The sequence below is a fragment of the Salvelinus fontinalis genome, chromosome 37 (assembly GCF_029448725.1).
Source record: "Salvelinus fontinalis isolate EN_2023a chromosome 37, ASM2944872v1, whole genome shotgun sequence".
Lineage (NCBI taxonomy): Eukaryota > Metazoa > Chordata > Actinopteri > Salmoniformes > Salmonidae > Salvelinus > Salvelinus fontinalis.
The window spans coordinates 10,348,261-10,365,765 of NC_074701.1; the positions used below are offsets into that span (position 1 = coordinate 10,348,261).

At 40.1% G+C, this 17,505-nt stretch overlaps 1 protein-coding gene across 1 annotated transcript in view; it reads right to left on the reverse strand.

Annotated features, from left to right (window-relative positions):
- The window catches only part of ret (ret proto-oncogene receptor tyrosine kinase), a 30,132-nt gene extending 12,627 nt beyond the window's left edge, over nucleotides 1-17,505 (reverse strand). The window contains exons 1-2 of the mRNA XM_055901907.1: nucleotides 17,147-17,505; nucleotides 445-681 (exon numbers count right to left, since the gene is read on the reverse strand). Of these exons, the coding sequence (XP_055757882.1) occupies nucleotides 445-681; nucleotides 17,147-17,210 (301 nt within the window). The 5' untranslated portion in view covers nucleotides 17,211-17,505. The remainder of the gene's footprint in view (nucleotides 1-444; nucleotides 682-17,146) is intronic.

The window sequence follows — 17,505 nt, forward strand, 5'->3', positions numbered from 1 at the left end:
AAAGAGTAACACAGTGCCCCATTTAAATCTCCCACAGTGCATTTATTTCTTGATGACTGGGCACTTCTGGGCTTCTATGCAATTACATTACTATCCTGGGCTCCGGTTTCCCAAAAGCATCTTGATGCTACGTTCATCGTTAGAACCAATGGTCAGAACCAGATTCTGGAAGCAGATCCCTGAACATGATGTATCACCTTGAAGCTCAACGTTATTAGTACGCACAAAGCGTGAAAGCTGAGAAAACTTGAATAATTTCCCCTCACACATTTTACAATGTTAAATATAACTGTATATTGGAAATATAGTGGAGTGTTGTGTTCAATGGACAATTGAAAATTGCAATATCAAAGTAAATGGATTGAACGGTCAACTTCATAACATATTCCATAAACAATGGGAAAACAATACGTGTGCACAACCTTCCGTCTCTATTAAACTCACATGCAGAGTCAAAGTCGCTCCACTCCAGGGTCTTATTCATGGAGAGTATCCCTGTGGTCTCATCCAGGTGGAACCACGGGGCATAGGTTGGAGGCCTCAGGTAGCACAGGTAGAAGTGGGGCCGTTGAGAGTCGCTCTCCACCATGGCGTGGACCTGGAGCACGGGTGTCCCTGCAGACTGCCCGACGTACACAGTCTCCTTGTACTGATTCTGGGGGAAGTAGAGCCCAACTGACCCTGCAAAAAATAGAAAGGCCTTGTGTTAGGAATGGAGGTAGTTAGAGGTTAGGCGCACAGGTAGACAGCACACTTCCACATCCCATCTCTAGGGGGCAGCAGCAACTGGGGCAGGTGCTGAGAGTGCCAGTAAGGCTTGACAAGGTCTTTCTGCGTTTGTTTGAATACCTTTTTGTGATGGCTTTACTTATTGTTTTTGTCACCGACAACTGAACATTTATTAACTGCTTGGGCTGGACAACTACAGAGTCAGGACAGAGCTCATCCGGGACCCTGTTGAGTACACTTTCTTCCTAGGCACATGCATGTTAGCTTTCTCCTACTTTCACGTTAAACGCAGACATGTTATAGAGTCGAGATCAGCTAGACAGGCCAAGAACCCCTAGACATAGCGAGATTAGACTCTTTTTCACGGTTGGCTAGCTGCTTTCGTAACACATGGAATCCCCAAACCACCCGGATACTATTTACATACCTGGGAATGTAGTCTGAATAACCACAATGCACTCTGAAATATCAAGACACAGTCTTTGACATTCCCAGTACTGTAGCAAGTAACTGAGACGCTGTTCGATTGAAGAGAGAAAAAAAGTAAGCACTGTTGCCAAAAACAGACAGGGAGATTCGTTGCCAAATGCAGCCAAGATCTTTAACTTAACAGTTTTGTTTTTTTCAGGATCATGTTTCATTTTAGTTGGGTTGAATTATAGGTACCACGATCCCTGATGTCATGTGCTCATTGTAATATGCTACTGCTAATATACATGTCACCTCTAAAATGATTGGCACCCTTGGTAATGATAAGCAAAAAAGACTGTATAAAATAAATTATTTAAATACTGAGCTATAATGTATGCTCCAAAAGAAATGTATACTAATACAATTGCTCAAAGAAAGAGATTTTATTTAACAAGTAATACAAACTATTATCAAAAAGATAGGTGTCAAAATTGGGGCAGAGAGAAACATTTGCTGTTCATCGCGTGCTACTCGTTACATTTTGCCATGAGGATGAGAGAAAATGTTGCAGTTTTAAAGCTAATTTCCTGCTATTCTACACATTTTGCCATGAGGATGAGAGAAAATGTTGCAGTTTTATAGCTAATTTCCTGCTATTCTACACATTTTGCCATGAGGATGAGAGAAAATGTTGCAGTTTTAAAGCTAATATCCTGCTATTCTACACATTTTGCCATGAGGATGAGAGAAAATGTTGCAGTTTTAAAGCTAATTTCCTGCTATTCTACACATTTTGCCATGAAGTCGAGAGAAAATGTAACAGCTTTAAAGCTAATTTCCTGCAATTCTACTAATTTTGCCATTGCTTATGGCATGTTCATATACTATCTGGAGGGCCCCCAACCCCCCCAAAAATAGGAAAAAACGTATGTGTAATTTTGTGTGATTACTTTTTTGGGGGTTGGGGGCTCCAGGGCACTTGACCTGCATGCTTGTTTGGTAACCCGGCCATGAAAATGAGGTAACACGCATATAAAATCCATTTGTCATCCATCCATCACTAATGTAAAGAAACAAATGGTTGTTGACCTTCATAAATCAGGCAATGGTTAAAAATGTATGCCACTTAGCAATATTAGGGCAATATCTCAAAAGTTTAAAACCACTAAAACAGTGATACACTTGTGTGGTAGAGGACGCAAGTGTATCTTGTCCCAGTGAGGAAGAAGGTTTTTGAGGTAAAGAAAAATCCAAGGGCCACAGTTAAAGAATTGGTGGCATCTTGGGTTCACAAAGTCTCCAAATCTACAATTAGATGCCAACCTCCATGCCAATAGGCTCTTTGGGAGGTTTCCCAGGAAAAAAAAGCTTTTATTGTCAGCAACTAACAAATGTAAATGCCTGGAGTTTGCTAAATGGCATTGGCACTTGAATTGGAACCGGGTGCTATGGTCAGATGAGATGGAAAATAGAGGTCTTTGGCCATGCAAACCAGCAGTGGGATTGGCATCAAAAGAAGGGTGCATATGCAGAGATAACCTTGTAACTACTTTAGAATATGCTGGTGGATCTATGATGTTCTGGGGCTGTTTTGCTACCGCTGGTCCTCGGGCCCTTGCTATGTTCAACGTCATCATGAACTCCACCAAGTACCAGGACATTTTAACCAAAAACCTGCTTGCCTCTGCCATGAGGATGAAACTTGAAAAGTGGATCTTCCAGCAAAACAATGACCCCAAGCACACAACAAAATCCACAAAGAAATGGTAAATTGACCACAAAATGTACATTTTGCAATGGCAATGTCTCCGGACTTGAACCCCATTGACAGCCTGGCCGCAAAATCCACATGTAACATAGTAAACGTTCATTTTTGCCCCTCCAATTTGTATTATATATTATGTTTTGGATGGTTACATAGGACAGTAGGTTACTTAAGACAAAAACAAAAGTAGGGAGATTGGTCAGGGAGGATAGTTGGGCGTATAACACGAGCATCTAGCAACCCAAAGTTTGCGTGTTTGAATCACATAATAGACAACTTTAGTATTTTAGCTAATTTGCAACTATTAAGTTTCAACTTGACTTGAAAGAGGCTATTAGCCAAAAAGCTAAAGCTTTCTTTATACTTACCTTTTTACATTATTTTCCTCGAAAGAACAACTAGTGGATTTTGAGTACGTCTCCCCTATTTAAAGAGTTAGTCCTCCTGCTCTTCAGTCTGAGAGAGACATTCTGAGTGCAGGTTCATGTCTCCCTTCCTCTGTATATAAAAAACGTTTTTTAACAGACAAAAGTGTCTTTTGAAAACTGCTTCATATATTCCGAAGTCGTTAGCGAATGTGGCTATGTATATATTTATGTTACCGTTAATGTATATAAAGCCTATTTCGGCAAGTTAACCAAGTGTTTGATAGCTTAGCTAGCCATGTCAATGACGAGCTAACTATGACTGTCAGCCAGCGCACTGTAATGTAACGCTAGCCATTGCTAGCAAGTGACTTATTTGTAATCCAAGAATTCTTTAACGAATGTGAATAATATGAATAAGTGAATGTTTACTTTTTTACCATCTTAAAAGGTTTTTATGAAAAGGGTTGTACTTGTACTCTACTTGTACTCTTGTGGTCTTAAATAAAGGTAAAAAAAAATGAAATACTCTGTATATATGGATTGATGTCACTTCACATTGCTATTGCTTCTATCTAAAATATATAATGTGTTCTATCCAACCACTGAACGTGTGGCTGTGACCATCCTGTCAATGCCTGTCAGTAGGGGGTCCTTCACGCTCTGGGCATGACTGACTCAAATGAACGAAATTAGTCGAAAGATTCATTCTCTTGACTGAATGAGTCGAAAATATCAGAAAAGACATGAACTTCCCATCACTATTAGCCACAACAAATTTGAATTCGTAATGTATCATACATATTAGCAATTCATAGCATATAATACGAATTGGAGGACGTAACATATCATGCGAAATGGATGATGGAAATCCACAAATGAATGCACATCATGTGAAACGTAACATATCATACTAAATGGAGCGGATCAAATTTACATTTACTGTGTTACGTCGACCTCTGAGTCCAGGTTGCCATTGAAAACATGTGGTTTGAATTGAAGAGGGCAGTCCATAAACGCAGACCCCGAAGGATATCAAGGATCTGGAAAGATTCTGTATGGAGGAATGGTCTAAGATTCCTCCCAATGTGTTCTCCAATCTCATAAAACATTATCGAAAAACGCTCTGTGCCGTTATCCTCACAATGTTAGGGTGCACAAAGTATTGAAATCAGGGGTGCCAATCATCTTGATACGTATCTTTTTGAGACAACGTATTACTCCTTAAGCAAAATATCTTTCTCTGAGCAATTGTATTAGTATAAAATAATATTTTTGTAACAAAAACATTTGCAGACAATATATCTCAGTATTTGTATTATTTATTTTATACTGTCTTTTTTGTCATCTATAAAAATGAAGAGAGTCGCACAATCTATATATTAACTCCCAGTAATTTATTGGGTAAATCACTGTCTTTTTCCCTCATCTTTATCAAGTGTGCCATTCATTTTAGAGGTGACTGTACCATGGGACACATATCCACTGAATGTAGCTTTTATGCCTACAATGTCAGTGAATTTCACAATCCTATTACACTTTTTTTTACTGCCTAACTTGAGGGTGTGCCAGCACATACAGCATCATCAACTATCAGAAATGTCTTCCCTGATAGGCCTATTTCAATTATGCCACCATACGTGTCAAATAATGAGACTACACTATATGATGAGACTGTATCTGTACAATATAGACGTTTTATTGGCATATATTTTATTCTTATGTCAACGGAAATTGAAAAGAGGGGCTCAAATGACACGTAAGCAGTAATGAGTTTCTCACATGGTCCATAAGGATGTGGTTTCCGTTCCTCCTTGGTTTCACCTTGGGAAGTATAAATGCAGGGGATAACATGATACCGGGAAGAAATGAATCATTACCTGCTGGCCGGGGGGGGGGGGTTGTGGCTAATCTATAAAGTGCAATAGCAGGCTAATGTATGCATGTTTTACAGGAAAATTGAGATGTGAGTGTTAGACCAGTAATTATATCCCTTGTTGTATTCCTGTCCAACGTCGGTGAGGACGGCCATTTAGGGAACACACTAATGTCATTAGCAGACAGCGAAACTAGATTTCCTATTTCTGTTGGTGCAGTTGAGGCCTTGGCTCTGGTTTCAGACATTGATTTAATTTCGCTGTGCTTGGATGACAGGGGGTCGAATTGGTGGAAAAAAATGTGTCCAGTCTTCCTGAAGGATGGAAATTCAGTCAGCCAAGCTATGAGCCTCTTTATTAAAAGCTTTGCTAAGATAAAAAACAAACAGAAGTACCAGTGGTCCACTTGTCTGAAAAATCTTGGCCATATTCTGGCCAAAAGCATTTTCCCTCCATAAAATTCTGCTATTGGGCTAGATTATTTGGTTTCTCTCCACATCTCAAAGTTAAGTGAGGAACATTAATCAACACCAAGATCTGTTCAAATGAAAGCCATCGATAACACTTGATCTGCCTGAAAAAAACCCGGAAAGGTATTAACCACAACGTTTGGACATAAATTTGAACATGGATTAAGAAAGTGAAGAGGTGCCAGATTTTGTAAAGCAACATAACCATAAAGTATATCAAGTGCTAAGAAAAAAGCTCCACCAATCAGAGTATTCACATGGACAGCATAGCATGAAATGTGACACGTATTCTTACAGCATCCAGCATCCAGCGTCCAAATCCAAGCAGCATCCAATGACCATCAGAGGGAGACATTTCCCTTTTTTTTCAGATCCAACAACTAAAACAGTCACCCTGCCCCGAAATCCAAGGCAACAGGGGAACATGATAACTGTGTCGCATGGAGGTTGGAACGGCTCATAATAATAGCTGGAACGGAGCAAATGGAATGGCATCAAACACCTGGAAACCATGTGTGTTGATGTATTTGATACCATTCCACTGACTCCGCTCCAGTCATTACCACGTGCCCGTTCTCATCAATTAAGGCTCTACCGACCTCCTGTGCTGTGTAGATAACACTCCAAAACAAAGCGAGTCCTCTTAAAAATCTGATCTTAAATGCTTGAGCGATGTTTACAAAAAGGAACAACATCATTGTGTATCAGGGACAATAGACAAACTATAAGAGCTGATTGTACATAAAATAATATCTGAAATAAGTATTGAGTTGCTTGCTCCTTACCTCCTAAATCAGAGGCATAAGAAACCGAGGTACACTCAGAGAAGATGTGAAGGGAGGCATATGTGGACTGACAAGAATCAACGGTCAAACAACAAACAGGTGAAATTAGAATTCACTAGTGAGGGGCTGACTGTGGCTTGAGGTTGGCCATGGTGGGTGAACCATATGCTGGCGACTCAATTGGTTTATATCAGTTAAAATTCAATTTATTTCCAGGACGGAAGCCAACAGAAAAGCAAGCAGTTTATATCAAAGCTAATTAATTGAATGCATCAAGCCCGCTTGGGAGCAAATAGGTTTCTTTGTTCAGTGATACCGTTAAAGGTTTAACACTGGAGTGACTCAGGACTGTGATGATTGAAAACCTGAGAAATTCAATGTTAGAGACAGTCACTTCAGCAGATGCGCTCACTGCTTTGACCTCTCACAAACCACGGCAAGGACTATGACCGCAAACACGTGATGCAATCTGAACATATTGATTTCAGCTCAAAGGCGTAGCCAGGATTTACGATGGGAAGGTACGACTTTTAGAAACCAACACTTCGATCTAATTACCCCCGAAACTGGTGGGTGCCAGACATTTGCGTTGAATGGGGTGAGTTACCTCGTGTAATGCAAAGAACTAAACACCTTATAAAATGTACACCATGAACACAAAGCATTACGTATCAACATTATTATCCATTAGAAAACCCTCCGATTAAAAAAAAATCAATTTTCATCAATTGATATATCGTTCCTTGAGGGGTTTTTAAAGAACACTACGCTGCCGCTATCGTTATGGTGACATGTCACTTTTTCTTTACATTGACTTAATAAACATTACATGCTATAGGTATGAATGAATTGGTTTTTCTTGTCTCCTCCTTTAACCGAAGCCTAGATAAAAACAATAATCTGTCGCAGGACATAAACAAACAACTTGAAACATGTCTGCGTACTCAGACCGCCGGTGACAGATAAGAAGGATGTTTAGGATTGGACCAGTTTGACAAACAGACAGCCTGGGGACGTCCTCTGACTCTCAGCTGGCCAGAACAAAGACAGAAACTCAATTAGCTCACGACGCACATCACCGGAGAGATTTACCATCTATGAGCTCATGTGCTACACTAGAGAAAGAGCCTGAGCCCCAGCAATTCTCTGTATACTAATCTGTCTGAGGAGTGATAGACACAGACCCGGGTTCAAATAGTATTTTGAGCATTTGCTTGAGCCTGCCTGGAGTGCCAGATTGGAGGGGTTTGCAGTTTTGAGACTATTCTATTGGTTCCATAGTGCCAGGCAAAGTCATTGAAGCACAGCTAAAGTATTTGAAAGATTTCAAAAAACGATTTGAATCCGGGTCTGAAAAGACGTGGGTCTAGTAGTGGTCTTGTGTCTGGGCATTGAGTTGTGTGACTGTGACAAGAGCAAAGCCCATGCCCTCTCTACCAAGGTCAACATTCATTCAATGCATCTGTCCCCCAGTAATGACCCATCGGGAAAGTCAAGTATATGGCAGCGGGCCAATCAATAGCAATACTAATCAACATGTTCATGCTCATTGTTTTAACTGATGAGCCAGAGAAAAACAAGCACAGTTATTTCCAAGCACGTAAAGTAGGGCTCATTGACTTATACTACTATGTATTTTTGTCCGAACAAAAACTACAGCTGTGGAATCTGAAAGTCTGTCATAGAGTCATATGGGTCATAATCATCAGGCACACGATCTGCTTGTGTATAACCCCTTATTCCACGCAGAGTAGGTATAGAAAACAACGTGTGAGAATATGAATCAATCTAAATCTGAAAGCTGTCACGATCACTCTGTTTCCAAAAATAAAACAGTAATGACAATAATTACTAAAGACTCTATACAAGATCCAATTAACTAAAAGGCTGCAAATCAAGCAATAACTCAATGGATGAAAGTTATTATTGATTAAAATGTTCTTAGTTTGCATTGGCAATATACAGAATTGCTACATGATACTGTCGTGTCCAGATTTTTGTCTGCATTATTAATCAAATCAAATCCAATTGTATTTGTCACATGCTGAATACAACAGGTGTAGACTTTACCGTGAAATGCTTACTTACAAGCCCTTTCCCAACAACGCAGAGTTAAAAAGTAAGACAATTTTGCTAAATAAAAAGGAAATAGTAACACAATAACGAGGCTATATACAAGGAGTACCGGTACCGAGTCAATGTGCAGGGGTACGAGGCAGTTGAGGTAATTAAGGTAATATGTACATGTAGGTAGGGTTAAAAGTGACTAGGCAATCAGGATAGTTCATAAACAGAGCAGCAGCAGCGTATGTCAAGACTGTGAAAGAGTTTGAAAGTGTGGCATCAATGTGGCATCAATATGCATGTTTGTGTGTGTTTTCTGTGTGAGCAGATGTAGTGTGTGTGTGTAAGATTGAGTGTGTGGGTAGAGTCCAGTGAGTGTGCATAGAATCAGTGCAAGAGAAACAATGCAACAAAAAAAAAAGGGGGTCAATTCAAATTGTCCGGGTAGCCATTTGATTAACTGTTCAGTAGTCTAATGGCTTGGGGGTAGAAGCTGTTCAGGAGCCTTTTGGTTCCAGACTTGCCGTACCGTTGCAGCGAGAACAGTCTATGACTTGGGTGGCTGAAGTCTTTGACAATTTTTAGGCCCTTCCTCTAACACCACCTGGTATATAGGTCCTGGATGGCAGGAAGCTTGGCCCCAGTGATGTACTGGGCTGTACGCACTACCCTCTGTAGCGCCTTACGATCGAATGCCGAGCAGTTGCCATACCAAGCGGTGATGCAGCCAGTCAAGATGCTCGCAATGCTTCAGCTGTAGAACTTTTTGAGGATCTGAGGCTCCATTCTAAATCTTTTCAGCTTCCTGAGGGGGAAGAGGCATTGGCGTGCCCTCTTCACGACTGTGTTGGTGTGTTTGGATCATGAAAGGTCCTTATGTGATGTGGACACCGAGGAACTTGAAACTCTGAACCTGTTCCACTACAACCCTGTCAATGTGAATGGAGGCGTGCTCACACCTCTGTTTCCTGTAGTCCACAGTCAAATCCAATCAAATTGTATTTGTCACATACACGTGTTTAGCAGATGTTATTGCGGGTGTAGCGAAATGCTTGTGTTTCTAGCTCCCACAGTGCAGTAATATCTACCAAGTAATATCTAACAATACACACAATCTAAAGTAAAGGAATGGAATTAAGAATATATAAATATTTGGACGAGCAATGTCAGAGCGGCATAGACTAAGATACAGTAGAATAGGATAGAATACAGTATATACATATGAGATGAGTAATACAAAATATGTAAACATTATTAAAGTGACCAGTGATTTCAAGTCTATGTATATAGGGAAGCAGCGTCTAATGTGCTAGTGACGGTTATTTATCAGTCTGATGGCCTTGAGATAGAAGCTGTTTTTCAGTCTCTCGGTCCCAGCTTTGATGCATCTGTACTGACCTCGCCTTCTGCATGGTAGCGGGGGTGAACAGGCAGTGGCTCGGGTGGTTGTTGTCCTTGATGATCTTTTTGGCCTTCCTGTGACATCGGGGGCTGTAGGTGTCTTGGAGGATCATCTCATTTGTCTTGCTGACGTTAAGGGAGAAGTTGTCCTGGCACCACACTGCTCTGTCTCTGACCTCCCTATAGGCCGTCTCATCTTCGTTGGTGATCAGGCCTACCACTGTAGCGTTGTCTGCAAACTTAATGATGGTGTTGGAGTCATGTGCTGCCACGCAGTCGTGGATGAACAGGGGGTACAGGAGGGGACTAAGCATGCACCCCTGAGGGTGTTGAGGGTTAGTGTGGCGGATGTGTTGTTGCCTACCCTCACCACCCGGGGAGCGGCCCGTCAGGAAGTCCAGGATCCAGTTGCAGAGGGAGGTGTTCAGTTACAGAGTCCTTAGCTTAGTGATGAGCTTGGACCATTCATCAAAAAACACTAACAAGCTTCATCTCGCTATCTAGCAACATACTAGTGATAAGGATAGGCCAACCTCAAACTGATGTTTTCGGTTCCATGAATGTTTTGCATTTGATTTACTGCATAGTGGATTGAGACACAATGTGTTGTGTCCACGGGGCTAATTTAATTAATGAACATTCGTCATGCTATTGTGTTGTGGAACTGCTTTCTGTGGCCTGTTTATGTGATAGCGTTGCAATTGAATTCAACATTTTGTTAGTCAGAGTAAGGGGATGTTTTTCTTTTTAACAATTTCCTTGCTTGACGCACATAGATGAACCACAGGTAGACTAATGTAGTAACATAATAATCAATTACCCTCATAACGTAATCCAATTAGCCTCGGAGATTACAAGAACCGAATGCCATGTCCCATGTTAATCAGTCAACAATAAATCTAATATAACATCTCCTTAGGGGTTAGCTAACCTAGCTGCGACTACAAATTCAGTTGACGAATCCCTCTGGGAATGACTGGGACATTAGAAAGTGAACAGAGGACAGGTCACGCAGCAGCAGATCTATTTTCATGTCTTCCTCAACATCAGGCCAATGGCAGTTCCAAACATATACTGTTATGTTATTATACTGTCATTATTTGACGTGTTCTTATATGTTAAAGTAACCTGTAGGTTTCTTCCTTCTGAGTTTTTCCTAGCCAATTTGCCTCGGCTTGCTCTTTGCGGCCTCGAACGGGTTACTGCATAAGCACTTTGTGACAACAGCTGATGTAAAATAGGGCTTTATAAATACATTTCAGTGATAGATTATCTGTATTGTAGCCAACGCATAGGCATTGTCTGTGTTCAACACCATAAGCAATAACTGCTCTGCCTCCTCCTAGGATTTTCTCTTCATTTACCACTTCTCAAGTTTCATGCTTGCTCGGTCACAGCAACAGCACTTCCTGGTCACTGATTTTGACAACTAGGCTATAAAATACCCGCTAATATGTCATGTTAAGGGGTGTGTTCTATTTTAAAAGACTTGCCTTGCATGTTCAATCAAATTGGCATGCTATCCATGTAATCTACGTGATCATAATGCCCCTATACATAAAGAGAGGGTCCCTAAATTCATCCAACAAATAGAAAATCATATTAGTCCAATGGGTCAAAATGCCACTGCCAAAGCAATCCCAACGCGGAGCCATTCCTACATCTATCGCTACCCTGCCTCGTCAAAGAGAAAGGGAGAAAGAGGCTTAAAAAGAGCACAGCTTATTCTTTGTATTCTTCGTTGTTGTAAATGATCGGTCAAACACAGCACGCATCGCCGACCGCTGGGAAATTATTTGTCAAGACCCATGTGAGAAAAAAAAGAGCACTAAATGCCCCGAGGACACAATTTCAATCAATGTCTCCTTGTCCTTCCACCGAAGCAAATTAGAATGTGCCCGTGCAATGGGTTGGAAATGTGACCCTTGACTGACTGAAGGATCAGGGACAGTGCCAGAGCAGGGAAGGTTGTTGCAGCAACCATGCAGTAGAGGAACCTAGCAATAGACATACATACATACTGTAGACATTGGGCTTGGTCTCTCATGCTGTATATGGAAATTAACCAATTAAGTGTAATACAATGAGTACCTCAGTCTTTGAGAGAGAAGCACATTTATATAATTCTGGTGTTTTTGAGTATACGATTTTGTGCCTAGGTTTACCTATAACAGTACACGTACATAATATGAATACAGTAAATATGACATTATCCAATCTAAATACACTGGTAAAACTGGAGTCCATATAAAAATAATGAATGTTTCAAAGCAATTCCTATAGCTAAGCAAAACATGTCGCTAGAACGTCAAATGTAGGTGATACATTGTGTGTTACCACAATATGCTGATACTCTGAGGGCAGTGTGTCAACTCCTACACATGCGACCTACTGCCCATGGGAAAAGTCCTCATAGACACAAGAGTAGAGCACAGCTGAGCTTTCATCTCCAAAACATTGCAGTAACATTGAAGTAACACTTGTTGATGTGGGGAACTGACATTCAACATTTTGGCTTGGTTTTGCTCCCATAGTGCACGTTCTATAGTGTACATTTTCACCGCAGAAAAATTCCCATAAACCAAGCTATGACTGGAATAAAAAGAAAGAAATGGGGTAGCACTCTAACAAATACGGTTTTTGCATCATGTTTTTTTCTTTTCTTCCAATTATACTAAAAGAAAACGCACTGACAGCAAGAGTAGAAAATGTAGAAGATTTAGAATGTATCCATAAGCAACCCAGGACACAAGCTTAACTAAATCATATAATGTAATAAAGGCCTAAATCAAATAGTGTCATGTATCAAATTAGATTTATTGGTCTGGTCCTTCTCAAAAGCAATGGACGCTGATGAAAATGATTGTGCTAATGCCAGGAGGAGAACCAGGTAAACCGTCCGCCAACAGAACTTCCTGTGGGAGGTGTAGGGAGCCAATCACGAGGGATTACCACTTGGGATAGCGTTTCAAGCGTTAGAGGTCCTCCCAGGGCTACAAATAGGGTAATAAGGTCAAAACAGCAGATCTACAGATCAATGTTTTTATACCTAAAACATCCATGCCTCTTTACTTATGGGATGCACCATGTTCCTACTTCCTACAGGTGACTGATTGATGTTTTGTCAGTGGTAGCCTTTTCCCCTGAAAAGGGTCAACTGAGGTGCCTCACCTCACCTGAACCTCGAACATTGACCGTGCAACCCTTTGGTCATAACAGTAGGCTACCCTCAGCTCCCTGATGGTGATTTCACACATTTGTTTCCACCAGACAATTGTTGTCAAATTATGGAAAGGATTGGGGAAATTCTCCAGATGACTTTACATTTATGGGTTTTCATGAAAGATGAGGGCCTAACGTTCCTAACATTTTGCTCATCTTAGTAACCTGAACTTTTGAAACACTTAAAATTATATATATTTAATACACAAAGATTCTGGATATATAACATTTCCCAAAGTATAGAGGCGGTTTGCTCAGGAAATACAGTACATTTTTCACTGAGGACAATAACACATTTATAGCTCTTCAGAGATAGATGGGAGGGGTCGAGGGTAGCTGAAGGATGGGACTAAAAGCAAACAAAAGATAACTCATGTAAAATATACTGTGTCCGTAAAATATATATAGTATGTATAAGCTGGAAGTAGAAGCCTAACTGTTATTGTCCATTGATGTACTCTAAATAGGTGAGGGGAAAATAATAAAGGAAAATAAAAAATATATATATTTTTTAAAACACATTAATATGCTAAGTGTACACAGGTAGCTAAGTGTACACGTGAGAGAACACAGTGATCCTAGCAAACATTTAGTCAGTCGATCTGAATCATATATTACATGACCACAAATGTGACAGAGCTGGACTACATGATAAATCAAAAAGTGTTGATCTGTAGGCCACCTGTGTAGTCACCGCTTTCATGACGTGTATGGAAATATACACAGATATCAGATTTTGGAGAGTTTGAATAGAAATACAATTTTAGCCTTCATAAAACCATGTAACGTTATGCTAAAATAATACTGATTTCCAGCAGGCATTTTGCATGCGCTTCTCGATCTGTACACCTCCTGTGCATGTACGTGCACAAACTCTCCAACCAGCCACCATTTCAAAACACTGATGGCCATTACAGGAGCATTGAGCGCCAATTTCCTTTCTTTGATTACCTAAGCAGGAACCATGTATACTGAACAGAAATATAAACACAGCATGTAAAGTGTTGGTCCCATGTTTAATGAGCTGAAATAAAAGATACCAGAATTTTACCATACATACAAAAAGCATATTTCTCTCAAATGACGTGCACAAATTTGTTTACATCCATGTTAGTGAACATTTCTCCTTTGCCAAGATAATCCATCCACCTGACAGGTGTGGCTAATAAGCTGAATAAACAGCATGATCATTACACAGGTGCACTTTGTGCTGGGGAAAATAAAAGGCCACTCTAAAATGTGCAGTTTTGTCACACAACACAATTTCCCAAGTTTTGAGGGAGCGTACGATTGGCATGCTGTTGCCAAAGAATTCCATGTTTATTTATCTACCATAAGCCGCCTCCAACGTCATTTTAGAGAATTTGGCAGTATGTCCAACCGACCTTACAACCGTGTAACCACTCCAGCCCAGGACCTCCACATCCATCTTCTTCACCTGCGGGATCTTCAGAGACCACCCACACGGGCAGCTGATGAAACTGAGGAGTATTTCTGTCTTTAATGAAGACCTTTTGAGGGGAAAAACTCATTCCGAAGTGGTTGGGCCTATACCCGCCCAAATCCATAGATTAGGGCCTAATGAATATACTTTAATTGACTGATTACCTCATATGAACTGTAACTCAGTAAAAGAATCGAAATTGTTGCATGTTGCATTTATTGTTTTGTTCAGTATACCAGTTGATGATAACTTGGGGCGGCCATATTGTCCAAGGTATCATTACAATAATTAGAACATGACTGTTAAATGTTCAAATATCCAACTCTACAAAGGCTCTTGATTTAAAGCAGAACCCCTGTATAGATAAATCATATAAATAGATTAATTTTCAATGAAAAGCAATTGTAATTGCTGTGGCTTTAATGTGTTTGAAGTTTGCTTTAAAAAATATATATAATCAGAAATAGTTAGTGTCTGCATTTGGCAAATAACTTTTTACCTGTATGAGATTCCATCTAACTTACAGGTTGGATATCATTAGTAGGTACGCTTCACTAAATTATGAATGATTACGTGACAAATAATTACAGGCAAACTCAATCAAAAGACATTGTTTTTCCATCAAAACACATGTTGTAGTTCCATCTCTCCACTGTTTCCCAAGTAACAGTCATGTCCTCTTGTGGATGGCCCTCATCTAACCTTATTCTTGTCACCATTAGTGGCCAATCCTATCCATTGACCTACTATCATAAAAATAAAAATACATTTACTGCCCGGTCTTTAGTTATGCGTTATAGGACGCAATTGCTATTAAAACGGTGGGTTGGTTCAGTTGTTATACTGCCTGTACTTTCTCATCAGAAAACAAACATGCAGTGTTTGCCCAGAGACTGGTGCACCTGCCGCACACCTGCCCTCAGACCGTCACGGGGCGCGTGGCTTTTGTTCCGACAAAACGAGCAGGTGTAGAATCCATCCAATGCTCACGTCTAGCCTGCCCGGTGCTGTATTCAACACCTATGCAATTAGGACTAGGGCCTGCAAAAGAACGTACTATTGACTCTCGAAATCTAGTTTAGGCCTACTCAATTTGATAAACAACATATCATTTCATAGGCCTAAGAAACGTGGGGACATTGGTTCAAAACAGGGTAGTGTATAGGGCCATTTCTGTTTCAATCTGCACATTTTTACGACACTGTAATAGCCATATAGGCCACTTATAGTTGCTCCAGCTCCTCAAGATCATTTGGGTGTGATTTATTGCGAGTTTAGCTTACAGATATCCCCTGTGGACTGACGACAATATAAAGGCAGAGTGGTACATTCTGCAGAGCATTACTAAATGCCGACTGCTGCCACCGAGAAAAATAACCAAAGAACATTTACACAACTATGACAATTTAAGCATTTAATTAATCATTTTTAACCAACTCTCCCATGGGTGATTACGTAACACATTAATTCTATACTCTCTAAAGTGAATGAAATAAGTCTAGCTACATAGGCTGATGTTTTTTTCCCTCCCTCTATTCAAAGTAACCTTACTATAATTACATTTTTAAAGAGAAATGCTAAACGGACTTTTATATGAACAGTTTATATGTGCTCTAAATGATGATAAATATATGAGTTATTCTATCAATACTTATACACAATGGTCTATATTTGAACAACCTTTCTGCTTTAGAGCTCTGGCCACACACTGCGATTTATAAACTCTTGAGCCATGAGTTAGACTATAAATATAGTCTGGTTGGGGGGAGAGTGTTAGTACAGTTGGGCAGTGGGATTGTGAATGGGATTATAATATTATGGTATATAGCTGTATGCATTTTACTCACGGGGGCCATGTGCCATGCCATGCATATCACGATCTGAAAAGACAATGTATTTATACTATATGCCAGCAGCATGTCTGTTGTCTTATAACATGTTACTGTTATAAATACTCTCTGAATTCCATTCAAATCCCCAAACGAATCAAATGGCATGCGAGTTTTAGTCCATTTTAGACTATAAATATGCTATTGAATTTGTCGTGAATGTTAAGTCATAGGACTTCACGTCTTAGTAATGTGTTAGGAACTAACATACTGTATTTGCTTGCATAAGAAGCCAGATATTTGGAATTGAGATTTGACATTTTGTGAACATTTATTCGAATTGACATTAGTCACATAAATCTCTGTATATCATCTTGCCTATGAACTCAAAAAGATGCCCTGAGAATTGATGCTGACGAGAGGACAAACAATGATTGGCTACACCCCAACTTGAACATGTTTGTTTAAGTCATTATAACTAAGCTAAGTTAAAACGTTCAGCCTCAAACAAGCTTTACGCACGTTTATGCACGGCCATTAATAAATCACACAGCGACAATAACGTTTCGTTTGACTACATATATTTCCATCTGATTTCATCTGAAATTAAATAAAGTCCACCTATTCTGTAAAGTGAAACTAATTTGAATAATAACAAAGGTAAACTACATGCAAACTAGGCTATGTTGTTCATTCAGATAATGCACGCTTATTTAGATAGATTTAAACTTCATTCCCAGAAAACCATGAGATGCGATAGAGGCTAATTGAGGCTGACCCTTACCTTCACACAACAGCAGGAGGACCAAAACGATGTTTCCCACAGATAAAGCACACGTTTGCCCCATAATCGCCAATCATAAGTGAAAGTTGAAGGATGAATAATCAAAAATCACGCGTAGAGACCACTGGTATAAAAAAACGGTAGAGAACCTACGGATAAAAACGTAAGCAATAGTAATGTATTAGTTTTCCCGCACACAGCTCCTCCGGGCAAACAATGAAGTACATTGACGGAGTGCCTGTCCCATTGGGCTGGTCTCTGCAGCTTTTGCTGCTTGACCGTCTGTAGCGAGCAGTGCAGGGGGATGGTTTAAATCAAGCTAATATTCAGCGATGTATTTTCCAGTCCAGCCAGAGCAG